The sequence below is a fragment of the Formica exsecta genome, unplaced genomic scaffold (assembly GCF_003651465.1).
Source record: "Formica exsecta isolate Colony F162 unplaced genomic scaffold, ASM365146v1 scaffold30, whole genome shotgun sequence".
Lineage (NCBI taxonomy): Eukaryota > Metazoa > Arthropoda > Insecta > Hymenoptera > Formicidae > Formica > Formica exsecta.
The window spans coordinates 565,994-581,419 of NW_021850257.1; the positions used below are offsets into that span (position 1 = coordinate 565,994).

Sequence of the window (15,426 nt, forward strand, 5' to 3'; positions counted from 1 at the left end):
TTTTTTTTTTTAGTATGTCGTCAGGAATTAATTTTCCATTTCGCTGCGAAAGCGCAGCTCGGGCGAGCGACGTTCGCGCGTTCGTAAAGTGAGACTGATGTCGAAGCGAATCTCTCTCGGTAAGTGCGCGAACGGAAAAAACTAATAGTCTCGCATCAATTTTTCACAACGCCGTCCTATATTAGCGAGGCCCCGCCTCTGCTTTTCGGAGTTCAATCGCTTGTTCGAGTGTATATTTAACGATTCTTGCACATCGACCTCAACTGGTTGCAAAATTAACGAGAGCGCGATCTTAATAATAGTTTCAAGAGACTGCATCTTCTAATTTAATTAATTTTTCAGAAGGATAAGTAATGCATGAGGAATTTTATATAAAATATCTAGCGGTCTTTCACGTTTCTTATTCATGGTAAAAAATGGACTATATTTATAATTTCTATTATGCGATCTTACACCTAATTTATATAGAGTTTTCTTTGGAAGCAGACAAGCAGATTTTGACGCAATTTCTTTTTCTTCCTTTTTTCTATCACTTTGATTTATCAATCTTGAGAAGAAATTTCCACGTTTTTTACGCATCTTGATTTTTTCATTGACATTAGTAGACATATATGTTTAATGCTAATAGACACGGTTTTCTTTTCCGTTTGGCGGTTTCGCGAAGCGAGTCGCGCGACCTTAATAGCCATCCGTAGGTCCCAGTCGATCGCTTTCGACGACCTCTTGCCGTTCCTGCGACCACGCTCTAACGCAGGCCCTCTCCTCATTTCTACCGTACACGGTAGAGAGAGAGTGTGACTCTCTCCCACGTGGCAGCACCGGTTTGATCTTTAACGATTCCGCGAGGAGCTCGCACGCGTGTGCTCCTTTTTTCCTTTCTTCCCTCGAAGAAGAGGTGGACGTATTCCCTAATAACGCCATGTCATCGTACATCTCTATCAGGCGCAGTCTCTATAAACTATCTCTTTTCCACGCTCTCTGTCTCGCAGATACACACAATCTCAGATTTGTTACGTAAATTCGCGACGACGAATAATAATTCGCGCGAGACAGTTTACAGCAATTTATAGCGAGGAAAATTGGACTCTTATCGATTATTATATCATATACATATATAGATCTCAGAATTCTCTCGCGCTTTCGTGTAAGCGAAACTGCGCGCGTGTGCGTGTTTCTGGCGCGCATGCACGCTGTCAGCTGGTAACGAGGAGGTCTCTCCTCTCCTCGACGATGAGACAGACAGAGTCGGTGAGCCCTAAACGAGACGCGGACTGTCTCGCGTTATGCTCGCCTGGTACCATGGGCAGCCGGACGCAGACGTGCAAGATGGCACGCCCAGCTGTCGCCACGCAGACGCCGTCGATGCTGGCAGCCGTCCCGGCAACAGGATCGCATGCCGCCAGCCATGGTGTTCCGTTCTCGTGGTGTCGCGATCACCGCGCTTGCTCGCGCTAATAATAACTAACAACGACAATATGCCGACATCGCGCCGACTGTAACATCGCGGCTCCGACGCTCGTATATTCTCGCCATCGTTATGCGCGAGGCCGCGCATTCGGGATCGAACGTCTTCTCCTCCCTCCACCCCGTCCCCCTTCCTGCAGAAAATCGATGACGCGCGATAATCGTAATTAGAATTGATTAGAGGGGGGGTATCAAAACAGTTTCCTTTCAATTGACGTCATCTATTTCTTGGAGACGCCAAGTACTTTGTGAGACCTAATATGCAAACTTATGCCTTGTGTCAGTCTATTCATACATCAAAAGCTTATAATTCGTGTGCTAAGTCGGGAGTTCTTGAAGTTTGAAGGCGTTTTTCGCGAGAACCAGTTGCTCAAGAGAAATAAAATTTATAAGACAATATTATCAAAATTGGTAATATTATATAATCTAATAGAAAGCAGTCTCTACTAAATATTTGTATAGATAAAAATTTTAATTTTCTGCAGCCTAAAATACCAGACAGTATGTCGGTCTAGGTACTATGGTTTTAATGTAATGACATTTTTGAGTTATCGAGATATATATTTGCATTGCTGGCTTCTAGATAAATGATTGCGTTTTTTATAAGAGAAAGTAATGTTTGTGATAAATTTGAAAATAATATTTGATATAATATGTATATTTTTAATAACTCAGTTTCTTGAAAATCTCAAAGCTCTTTCAGATGCCTGTATATGTCGGCTTTTATTAATAGTTCAAATTTTATTCATTTTTAATTCACACATATTTGCATCGCAAGTTCGATCATCAGAAATGAAGATCATTCTGAATTGTGATTGTAAATGTTATATATAATTTTTACGGACGCTAATTGAAACTTTAGAAATCGATGCTATATACATTTTAATCGAGGAATGACAAAAATTGACAGGCTAATACGTTTTTATCTCTTTTACATTCGAAATAAACGTTAGTATCTTGTTTTAGATTATTTCTATTTTTCAAAATTAGATTAACATTAATAATAATTACAAGAAGCTTTATTCTCTTCTATTATTAAATTTATCTCCAAGATTGGAGGAATTTTAATTTTAATTTTAATCATTATAATTTTATCTCAGAAATTTGTAGATTTAATGTTTAGAATTCGTTTGTATTTTACTTATTCTTTACAATTTATGTCAAAAAAGGAGAGAATAATTTGTTCATATATACATATATGTGTGTGTGATAAATAAAAAAAAACTTAAACATACTTTATACCACTAAATCTTATTTAACATGTATCTGAAGTTACGAGAAAGGAAGATAGAAAAAAGGATAAAACGCTTTTGTAGTGTAAAAGTCCGTAGTGTAAAAGTATCTCGTTCGCTCGCTGCAACCTCTCGAATCCCACTCGATCCGTTGGCGGTTTCGGCCGAATTGTTTAAATCTGTCGTCTCCGCGCTCATGCTAATTGGAGAGCTTCCTTCCAGAGCAGTTTCTTTGCCGCAATCTTCTCCCACTCGATGTACCTTTGTTCGCGATCTCCTTCCGATTCCTCCCTTTTCTATGCGAACTTCGACGTCGTCGTAACATTGCACGAACGCGAACATGATTTACATCCCTGTGGCATGCATATTTTCGCGATATGTAAATCGTTTCTTCTTTCGCTGCCGATGCAGGGTGGATCTGCATAATTGAAACGACGGATGGACGGAAGGGTCGGAGATTTCACGTGTCGACGCGTTCGACGTTTTCGAGAAATTCGTCGCAAGGACGGTTGAAGACACGGGAAAATAAATAAAGAAGCGGCAGTGAAAGTTTAATAGAAGCGCAAAGACAGCGCGCTTGTGCGGATAAAACCTCTTCTCGGAAGAGAGTGTTACGTCTCATTTAAGTTTTACGACGCCTCTTCTTGTAAGGAGTTCAAGAATGGGACATTAAATACGATACGATCGAAGAATATATAAAATGAATCGTGCATGAGCTTTTGGGAAAATCGCGAACGACTCGCGAATCTACGTGAATGTTCGTTAGTATTTTCCATTATTAATTAATATAATAATTTTTCATTATTATTAATAATCTTTATTTAATTATCAAATTAATATTGTTATAACTCGGCACACAAATATATCTCATTCAATATATCACACGCGCTTACTTGCATTGATCGAGTACGCCCGTTTATTTTAATTACGATACGCATGCCAGTCGAAGTTTTTCTCCTATACTTTCGATCTCAATTTTCAATCTAACATTTATTTTGATATTTTAGGCAGTCAGATCGCTTTCGTTTTTAAGCTATTTAATCTACAGTTTTGTCAAAAGCTCGCCTTTTAACCTTCTCTAAGTGATAAATTGTTCGTTTACTGTGTGTGTATGCTTACAAATGTAGGGGAGCTCAAGTTTTATAAATTAATCCTATATATATCGAAATCTTCTAGAATTCATAAATGTATCATACGAAGGAGAAAAAAAAGTCCAAAAAAATAAGAGCCTTTATTAGTTAATTTGTTCATAAACGCGAAAAATTGAAAGTTGAAAATAAGAGCAAAACTAGTAGATATACGCAATTGCGTACTTGCGTGTGACTCATACAAAACTGTTTCTATCGCGAGATACTTGCAAATGGATTCACATCTTGATCGCTTATGAGCTACTGCCGAATAAATATACTTGCCATTTATGTCTTTAGATTATACGCAAACATTATATGAGTTTTCGTCACAAATTTCTTTCTGCATATTCCTTCCTGTTCCGCGTACATATCGTCATAAAGGGTATGAAAATAAATCCTACGCGATTCCCGGTGATCTTGTAACGTAAATCGGCGTCGATCGGCAGAATCGCATCCGAGTCGCCGATCGTAGTCGACGAAAATGGCGGTCGCGCCGCCCTTGAATGCCAAGGAAAGTGCTCGGACTTCGGACTCGCCGCTCCCGCCACGATTGGCCGATTCGTCCTTGGTCCGCGCAGGGGTCGAAGGCGCGACTTCCTGTCGCTCGAAGAAGCGTCGCCATCCTGTGGCGAGCCTCCAAACCGCAGAAAGCTCCGTGCAGGCGAATTCATCGAGCTATCATCCCTCCGCGCGATCCTCCGCGCCGAGAACCAAGACCCTCCGCACCCTCCTCCGCCAACCCTTATTTCGTGGCAGATCGGGGTTGGTAATTCCAGGGCAGGAGCGCGATTTTATCGGCGGCGAATACGCCGTGAATCGACTTGCGGGAAAACTCGCGGGGGATGATGAGGGCTCTGCTTGTTCTGATCGTAAACGTATATTTTTTAAAATAAATATTTATCCGTTTTACGATGTGTTTAAGACACATGTATTGTAGATGTTTAAATCAACCAGATAATTTATCTTTATTAAAATCCATGCGAACTTTATGAGATTATCTTTTTCGCGATTGCTCTTCTTTAACAATGCAAAGCTATTTATAATATTTGTCATTATTGATATGCGATTGAGATTATAATTTTATATCGTATTGAAAGATAGCTCTGTCTGACAATTGTTTCAGTTTCGTTGTGAATATAATTCGCACGAGATAACTCAATTTTTATAAATCGTTCCTTTTTCAGAACGTCTTACCTCGTTCATGCTTTTCTTCGTCGACTGTTGGAGACTGTGATGTCGTCATATGTAACTGTCAACCTATCGTCGACAAGTCGTTTAGTATCGTTGATTCAATGTCATTCATCACCTCGAGAGATCAAAAACGTAAGACACATTTATCTTTTAATTATCAATGTATGCTACAAAAGATTCAGTATCTTGTGTGTAAATGTGAATGTGTATACGTAGTGACAAGATACTGAATTTTTTGTAGCATATATAGCATGCTCTCGCGTATTTATATAAGTCAGTTTTATTTGCACTCGGATAAATTCTAACTTTCTCATTCTCAGAGATCTCTTAAAAATTCTGTTTGCGTAAACAATAATAGCTCTGGTAACTTTAAAACTACAGAATACAATTTGTCATGAACTGTACATAATTCGTATGGACTTTAAATTAACGAAATGGTCATCGATAGTACATCGAAAGCTCGATTTAATGATGCGACTGCCAAACACACACTTCATCGTTCATAAAAAATTTAATTAAAAATAATGTTATAGTACAAATTTATTTTTAAAAAAATCCAAGATTTCTTTGATATTTCTACATCATTAGAGAAAAATGCTCTCTCTCTCTTTCTCATATAGAAAATATAAAACCAATTATTTCCAAAGAAACCTATTTTTTCTGCAAACAATATATCGCGTTGCTACATCTACTCTCTTTTTCGTAGATACTATTTTTTCTGTAAACAATATATCGCGTTGCTACATCTACTCTCTTTTTCGTAGATATATTTTATTTGTATTATTATTATTTATATTATTATTTATATTTATTATTTATAATGTCCTCACATTGCTTTTCTTGTATCAATAGATAGTTTAGTTTACATAGGCAGAGAAAAAAGACAGCAAATTTTAAGAGAGAAAGTAGGATTTACTTTTGTGGAAGATGAGAATCTATTGAGAAAGCGCGATAAGAATCGCTATCAACAGGTGATATTGCTCTTTAACATTTACTGCCGATCGCGTTATGTCAAAAGAATGGATTTCTCCAATCTGCTCCTCTTTATCTACAATTGCCGTGCTTATTACTCCTCTTTTTCTCCTCTTCTCTTCTCCATTTCTTCGAAATATATATTTTAATCTAAGAAAATTAAAAAAAAAATTAGCGCTGTACGGATTTGTGCAAAATGTGAAAAAATGAAATGCAACACGATGTCTTCTCGACTTAATATTTCCATCGCTCGTCTGTAATTAGACACCGATGTCTCTCTCGCATTTCATCTGACGGTGCGAGTTTCTCGCAGGCGAGGACCCTTGCCGAACATACGCGAGCACGTGCGCGCGTTCGGTGACGCAACACCCCGCGCGAATCGCGCACGTGACGTAACGGCGCGCGAGCTCGCGTCGAGTCGAGAGAAGTTAGCGCGAGTTAATCGCCGCGCGCTTGCGTGCTCCCTCTTCGTCCTTTCACGCTCCTTGCACTTCCGAGAGTGAAATATGTGCGTCGCGGAAACTCGCGTTGCGGGGACTTTGCCGGCCTTCGCGTCCTCGCGTGCGTTCCGGATTTCTCGTCGCGCTCGTTCCATTGTGCCGGCGGCCCCGTCGCGTCAGCTGCGCGACAACCGTGACTCCGTGTGTAGGTCAGGCTAGTGCGTCACGTGACGGACGGCGGGCAGAGAGCGTGCGTAGGAGCGGTGACTCGACGAGAGTGAATAGCGTCGCGAGTCGCGAGTGTACGGTTAACCTCCTCGCGCTTGAAACTCCAACCTCCAACGAGCGAGTCTTCGATTCATCACACGAAAAGGAGGGACATTCGAGGGAGAGAAAGAGAGAGAGAGAGAGAGTGGTGGGATCGATAAGGCGAGAGAGAAAGAGAGAAAGTGAGACTTGCTCGTTCGCGTTCATGGGAAAAGTGGGTCGACCTACCGCACGGCGGTGGAAGGTGAGTGTCTCCGTCGTCGTCGTTACGTCACCGCGGCGCGTTATCGGCTAGCATAGAGTCGCTTATCGGGAAAGTGGTAGCGCGGTGGTAAAGCGATAGCGTCTCGCTGATCCTTCTCGGCAAAAGGACTCTCTGAATAGGTGTGTCGATGTTCGATTTCCGATTGGAAGACGAGATTCTCTGACAGCGAGCACTCAGTAGGGACACTTTAAAGGTAGGATCAATTATAATAATTATTTGAGTAACCGTGTGTGTATGTGTACACGACAAATGCAACAGTCGCATTTTGTAACTGTGTGTGTGTGTGATAGCGCGGTCTCATTGTCAGTATTTCTTAAATAAACTCTTTACTCGCTGCATTTTTACAAAACTAACCTTTTTAAGCGATTAAAGCAGCGCTTTTTTTAACGACTCTTTACGCGTCTCGATTATCCTAAACGATGCTCATGTCATTTTAAAAGGAATATTTTATGTCGGGCATGAAGAAACCAGCGTGTTGCGATATTATTTTTTTAAAATTGGGAAGCAATCTCCTGACGGAAAATATTCGCGGTAAAGATGCGCATTTTTTAAGAGCGTTATTTCCTGCTTTAATATTTAATTTTCACTCTATAAAGTCATATGCGCGTAAGACAGGAAATAGAGAAAAGCGATACTCATACGCGACCTTGATGTCCATCGGAACGCACTTCAACTTCAATACGAGAATGGACATAGCCTTTCGGGGAATGGCATTTAATCAATATCGCGTTGTCGAAGCGCTGTTTCAAAGTCACCGCCTATGCTATATAAAACTTTTCTCACAACAACAAAGAGAAATGCGCTCGAGCGTTTGATATTTATTTAGTTTAATGTAGCTTTATGATATATATTATAAAAAACTTGATTTATATAATATTTTATCATTTTTAGACTGCCTTTCAATTTCAATTACAATTTTTCTCTTTTCCTTTTTTCTAAACATAAAGTTGTTCAAGTGATTATAAAAATTATCATCCGAAAGAATAGAACAATGAATCGTAAAGATATATATTTACTGCGATGATAGTCACTTTCGATAGTACGCATGCGTGGTGAGAAGTGTAACAAGTTGTTGAGTATTCATACGTAACTCCAATTCATAGCATTTGGCCGAGTACCGTTAGTTATGACATCATTTCCATACATCACTCAAATCTTTTGGATAAATAAAAATGTATAATAAATTAAAACTTCAAGGGGTGCGTTTATAATATTTATACATATTGCAAAATAATTAATTTAATTTATTATGTCAATTTTGATGTCTATACATTGCTCGGATTTCTTGGGTAATTAAAAATATAATAAATTGTTTACAATATTTATGTTGAATTTATTAATTCAATTTTAATTTATGAATAATTAATTTAATTTAATTGTTTTAATTAATTTAATTTAGAATTATCCGCCGCTTTAAAATACAAGAAAATATAAGAAAATAATCCTCCTGTAATTTTCGCTCTGACGATTATTTTCTTGCTGCAAACATGATCGATCGATGAACTTTCCATGTGAATAATAACAATAACTAAATTACGTTTCTAAATGTTAGATAAAAGGATGCGATATGATTTATTACGTTGGCAGAATCCACAGTTATAAGTCGCAACCCCTATAATTGTATCGCGAAGATGTGGAGATTAGATAGTGCAGATCGTGCGGGTATACAGCGGCAGGTCATAGACGTGACTTCGAAATGACAATAGAACAAGATTCGATCTTGCCACGGGGATGTTACACGTAAAGTCGACGCTGTCGTTCATTTCATACGCGATCGCGAGATAACTGTTATATATTCCATGATAGCAAATTATATACGTATATAAATCAATATTTAAGATGGCGTTTTGGTGATAACTTTGTGGTCGCGGCTGTGTGTATAGGAGATGAAAATCTCTTATATATTTTATTATTATTTGGCTAAATGGCTAAATAAGAAAGTTAAAAAAACGATATTTTTTGTCAAATCCAAGAGAATAATTATTCCCCATAGTTTTTCTGATGCTAAATATAATTCCTGAAAATATTATATTTTATATAATATTATATACATCATGTATCACGTTATAATTTTAAGAAATTTGAGATAAAAATAAACTATTTTAACGTTATTTACAGCATGCGACGCGTTCGAACAATTTCATTTCATTAAAAATTAAGAATATTATTACCATTTTTAGTCCTCACAAGGAATTTATTATTAAGATTAAGAGTAATAGAATTTTATAATTAAGTATTGAATATATTGCAAGAAAATTATAAATTATCGAAGATTGCTGAGCCGATTTTATGACACATTGCAGATATCAAAATAAAAAAAAGTTTGGGCTTTTGTGAAATTTCAAGATTCATATTTATATGGGGGTTTTAAAACGGGTCGTTGATTAAGAAAATCCGATATTAAAATCGACGAACATAATATGATATATACCAATATACCGGGCATAGAATGGACAATTAATTACAACCTTGTTACAGCATAATAAACCCAATATCTCGAAACACTTATTAATCTCAATCTTTACAACAAATTTCTTTTAAAGATCAAATGTTCCAACAATGCCCTTAAATATTGAACAGGATACAACTTTTCTAGCACATCACATAGCTAACACGATAAATTATATGAAAATAGTTCTTTTTACGATTTTAACTTATAATTGCTCAAAATTGCAACGCGATAACATTTTTCTAAAGTCAAAATCGTATCGAACATATAAAAAGAATAAATAAAAAAAGAATAACATAAAAAGAAAATACAAGGAATTATTATTCTCTTTTTCTGGAATTTCTTTCTCTTTTTTTTTTCTATCGGACTGTTGTAATCGTTTGAGGATCGACAAACTCGTCGGCGTCTGTCGATCGATGTTTCCAGGCGTGCGCGCGCAATTTGCGATGCACGACAATTTTGCGACGTGTGTAAACATAATGAAAACGTGGCACGAGCTCGTAAAACACAAGCGGGACGTACGGGCGACACGTAGGTGGGAATTATATGTAGCCGTGTGTGGCTAAATATAGAGAGACGACTTTTATTGCGACGCGGCACCCGAACGATCGACGGGCCCCAATGGCCTTTCTACTCGATTGAACTCGCTCTCATTAAGACCACATCGAGACAAGACGCGTCGTACAATTAAATATCGTCATGATTCTGCGGCGCAAGATACGGGATCGCTATTCGGTAGAGTGCACGACCGTATTACACGTCGACGATGGAGTTGATTGAAAGCCCGGATGTGAAATGTCAAAATATCATTCATGATATATATAGGCTATTCCAGGTCAGTGAAACTTCAGTCTTACAGGAAATTGAATTTGGAACAAACAAGTTTCCATAAACATAGGTTTGGAAACGCTTCGTTAAAAATCATGATCATTTTTTGATGATTTTTAAAAATAACTTCAAAATCCTTCATTCATTTGAAAATAATAACAAAATAAATCTGATGGGTAATTAAATAACAAATTAAATTACACCAATTTCATTTAATTCTGATAAGGCGTTCAAAAGAAAATAAGCTCAAAACAACGAAAAAAGCAGAAACTTGAAAAAACCAGCTTTCGATGGTCTTTATGTAAACACTTATAGTGCACATTTATAGTGCAAATATTACAAATGCAAACATAAAAATGTTTTTAGTAAATTTTGATCATAACTAATTATACTTACAGAGAGTTTATTAGCTATAACTTTTTAATGAAGCGTTTCCAGACCTGTTTTTATACAAACTCTTTTGTTTCAAATTCAATTTCCTATAAGATCCTGAAGTTTCATTGACTTGGAACACCCTGTATAAGAAATTTATACACTTGGGGATCTGTAAAAATTTTGAGATGTTCTAAATTTTCATAACATGTTGATTTTTATTTCACAAGCATCGGTACAAGTTATAAGAAACTTTTTAAAAGCTCTTCAAGATTTTTTACTTGAAAATATTTTATCGAATTCTTAGAGTGAGATAATCTTTCGTCATAAGATCCTCGAAGATCTTGATAACTTTTACGTGGTCGTTGTATACTGATTAAGCAGCAAAAATAGTTCAATTTTATAGAATCTCTTGCGTAAACGTTCTTACACAAGTCGTTTCATAGAATGGATGACATCAAATAATGACATCTCTCTTTCTCCTCGAGCGTGCTGATTCTGATAACGTTTCCGACGTTTCGCTTGACTGGCCACAGAAATCGAAGAAAAAACCTGGAATAAGTGCATCGAGTATTATCTTCAAGGACAGGGGATTTCCGCGGTAGATGAACGAAGCATCCTAGCGGAAGAGCCGCTTTTTTCTTACAATAGTCGTTCGACATTTCTCAAGTCGAATCTATCGTCTTATTAAAATGAGAAATGTCGGAGCTTAATTCGCATTGAAATTTATCGACGAAATAAATCGATGAAATACTACACGAGAAGGGATTTGAAGATAAAGGATTATGCGCATTATTCGAGGAGAGATTTAAAAAGAGGTTTATTATAAAAAAAACGTTGACTCTAATTTCGTGGTTTTTCGCTATCGTGTTTCCGAAATGTAATATATTGGCGGAGGAAAAAAAGAATGCCCTTTGTATCTCTCGCTTTCCGATCCCGCAACGGATGATCGGCCGGCGAGAGAAGAGTGCGTGAGAGGTAACGTGGGCGGGTGGAACTCATTGTAGTGGGTGGGCCACGTCGAGAGAACGTGTGACAGAGACGAACGACAGGCTCTCTGTCCAAGTGATTGCGCACGTGACGGAGATGAGAAACGTGCGCGAGTGAGAGGATCTATTGAGAGAATAAAGGAGAGACGAAACACGGAACGTGGATGCTACGGCAAGAGCGAAAGAGAGAGGAAGAGAAGATGCAAAGAGAGAATGGAACAGCCGTCCTGCCTGTCGAGTGTGACGAATGATACTCGAATGCGGTTAAAGTACGCATTCGAGAGAGATAGAACGTGCGGAACATTTCACGTGCAGCGTGTGCGTGTGCGGAGATAATGCTTGCACGTTGCGTGCGGAGACGTAGAAATAAGAGAAAGAAAGAGAGAGACGCGATGAGAAAGCACACGTGTTGAAAGGAGAGAAATAGAGAGAGCGGGAGAGAAGATTGAGTGGAGAAGGCATGGAGCGCGTTAGGCTATAAAATGTACTGATCAGAGGGAAAGAGGGTTCCCGACAGAGAGCAGATACACCGATATAGCGTCGAGAAAGAAATGATGATCTCAGGAGCGTTCGTTTGTGGCATCGCGACGAGATGCGTGTATATGCGTGTGAACCGGGGAGGGTTGAAAATGAATAGATAGATCAAGTTCAAACGAGGGAAGCGCTATGTTTTTCGATTTCCCTACCAGGGCTAAATCGACGTAATGATTTTGTCACGTATTTTGATTTTTGTCTCGAAGCATACATATGCATATTTTGAGAGCAAATTTATACTTGAACTTTATAATCAGCCATCTGGAAACTTGATAACGTCCTACTATTATATAAATCCTTCCGTGCTATAAAATTATGCACATGTATATCGTACATAGAATTTTCTAAAAGCAGAATTTTCTAGACATCTTTCCAATTTAAAAAAAAAATTTTCTAAAAGTTGAAAGGAGGGTCGTCCTTTCTAGATTACATGACCTTGCATAAAAATTCCTCGCGATAGGTCTTTTTTAATTCTTTCTCACAACGATTAAATAGACCGTGCAATGACCCGATGGGCGTGATTCTTCTGTTCACAGTGACCCAATGCGACCGGCGATCACCGAGGGGCGATATTCGCATTTAGAGGGGCACAATGAGAGGCGGCGCTGGTGATGGTTCATCCATGGTCACGGTTCCCACTTCGGCGTCCCTTAATGTAAGTATATTCTTGGAAAAATCGATCGGCTGCGCGCGCGACGTGTCACGATATCTCGACACGCGGGTACGCTTTCGCAACCCAATTATCCGTCGTCGACTTTATCACCGGCGCCATAAAGGCAACGACGTCGTCGTTGTTGAGTAATGATCGCGGAGAACCGGTGCGGCAGGTATCCTAAGAACGGTAGTTGTACGCGGGTCACGGGGCTCACCATCGATCGTGCGTTCGATTAAGCATCTGGCGTGCTCGATCAATAGGGTACTCTTGAAACTGTAATTTTCATCCCCCTTCTTTTTTCTGAGGGACCGGATCTTCCTTTCGGACAGTGATAGATCACCCCAGCAGATTATCTTGGCTAAGCAGTTGTTCCAAAAATGCCGTATCAATGTTTGCGCAAACATATCTATTCCAAAACTGTCGATAATTGACATGTAGCTTGAACGATATTGTTCGTGTGTTTTGATTGCATTCTATTTGATAACGGTGCTTATCTTTGATATTGCTTACATTCGTTTATAATTTCGATGAGAGTTAAAGTAATATTAATTAAATTTATATGAAATATTTTAGGATTTTTTATAACAGCAAAAAGAGCAAAATAAAACTAAAAGAATAAATTCTATTATATATTACGTTTTTTGGCGTAATATCGCTAAATTTAATTTAATCTATTAAACATTTTTAACTTCAAATCATCCGGTCAATTTGAAAAGATATTTCACAAAGTATCTCGTGCGCGCGTCTGTCTTCTAAAAATAAGAGAGATTAATTAGTTTTAAAAAAGGAATTTAAAAAGAGCTCTATATCTTTCTAAATATATTTCCAATAAATATATTAGAGAGAAAGAGAGAAGTTAAATGTGTATGTGTGTGTGTGTGTGATTATGTAATTATTTTTTGTGTAGAAATATATATAAAAAGAGCACTAACAAATTTGAGACAAAATAACAATCGAAGAATACTATTTGAAGTTAAATTATTGGCAATAATCAAACGCATATAAATGAGATTTGCATATTGGACTTGTACACTAAATAATTTAATAATTAAATTTTTTAATAATGAAAAATGATTTGTTTTGTAACATAAATTTACTATCTATTTTATATATTCGAAAATAATATACAAATTTCTTAAAAGTTCCTATCCAGTTTTTCTTCGAAGATTGTTTTAAATTTAATATTTAAAATACATTTTTTCTACAAACAATAAGAAAATTGTAGTAAAATAAATAAATATAGAAAAGAAATGACAGATATACTAGGAAAAATGGACCTAACTTTTAGTTTCCTAATTTTCATTCTATTTTGGTAGAAAAATTCATATCCGTAAGCAAATAAAGATCATATTAGATTAATGTCGCTAAAAGAATTTATGATTCGAAGAAATACCCTATATTTTACATAATTAAAAAAAAATATGTACAATATCTATCTCTGCAGGAATTATAGCTATATTCCCATTCTTTATCAAACGTGAATACATATATATTTGAACTGATATCACAATCAAAGTACCTGTGTGTAAAACAGGCGTCATCCCTTCAGGGAATGAGATTAATGTATTTATGAGGTAAAGCGAGACAGAGAATAACCGACATGGAAGGGAGGCGAACGTGCGTATTCGTCAAGTGAACTTTTTATCACATATTGTGCAATTGTGTAGCATAGTAGTATCTCTATAACTTAATTCAAGGCTTGAGATCGGGACAACCGGTGTCTACGTCTATATCGAAAGTAAGAAAAAGAAAGAATATGAAATATGATATTTCCACAAGGTATCGAATCCGTAATGTCAATAATTGATGCGAGAGTTAACGATAATACTACTTAATAATCCACTCCTATGCCATCATTTATACGCCCTGTCGATAAAAATCATTAAGCCGTGCGACGAATACGCAAAGTACTTTAGCCGTCGCTAGAGTAACCTTTAGCGGAGCTAAATATTCAACGAGCAGCCGGCTAGAGATTATATCGGACTTCTTTTTCTTCGGTACCACTTCGCTAAAGAACAGTGCCATAAATCATGCATGCCGGTCGCCTGTCCTCTTCATGTAAATTTATCGATTCCATATGAGCTTCCTTTCGATAAACAACACCATCATGACGTCACGATTCGCAAATTTTCGCATCATATTTCGGACGCACATTTAACTCTAAACTGAGAGACGTCTTTTGATAATTTTCATTCTACAAGGGAGGATATACATCCAACTCGTAAATGTGATCTTTTTTGTAATTATTAGTTAGGGTAAAAAATTTATTTACTGGTAGGCAATTTAATTAATAAATATAAATTATCTAGAAAGTAAATTTATATATGTATATTAATTAAATTATCTTGCTATAGTAAATAAATAATTAAACGTACTAAATTTACTAAATATTATTACAAATTATTCTTTATTTATGGTAATTTTTTTTTATTGATAGGGTAAGATAATTAATAAATATAAATTTACCTATTAAATATATCTGTATTGATTAAATTACTCTACAAATAAAGCCTATAAATAAATTAAGGATAATCTATAATAATATTTAGTAAATTTAGTAAATTTGATAATTCATAAAATTATCAATCCTTAAATATATATTAATTAATTAATTAAATTATATTATATAATATTAATT

General features: G+C 36.9%; 1 protein-coding gene across 3 annotated transcripts in view; it reads left to right on the forward strand.

The window, feature by feature from the left end:
• Positions 1-15,426, forward strand: part of LOC115237628 (ras-related protein Rab-26-like) — a 96,419-nt gene that overhangs the window by 66,336 nt on the left and 14,657 nt on the right. Inside the window, exons 2-3 of one of the 3 annotated variants that reach the window (XM_029810804.1) lie at positions 5,011-5,149; positions 12,670-12,788. In XM_029810804.1, coding sequence (XP_029666664.1) covers positions 12,726-12,788 — 63 coding nt within the window. In that variant the 5' untranslated portion in view covers positions 5,011-5,149; positions 12,670-12,725. Of the gene's footprint in view, positions 1-5,010; positions 5,150-6,686; positions 7,155-12,669; positions 12,789-15,426 lie in introns of those variants that run through there. The other 2 variants (XM_029810802.1, XM_029810803.1) reach the window with 2 other exon arrangements.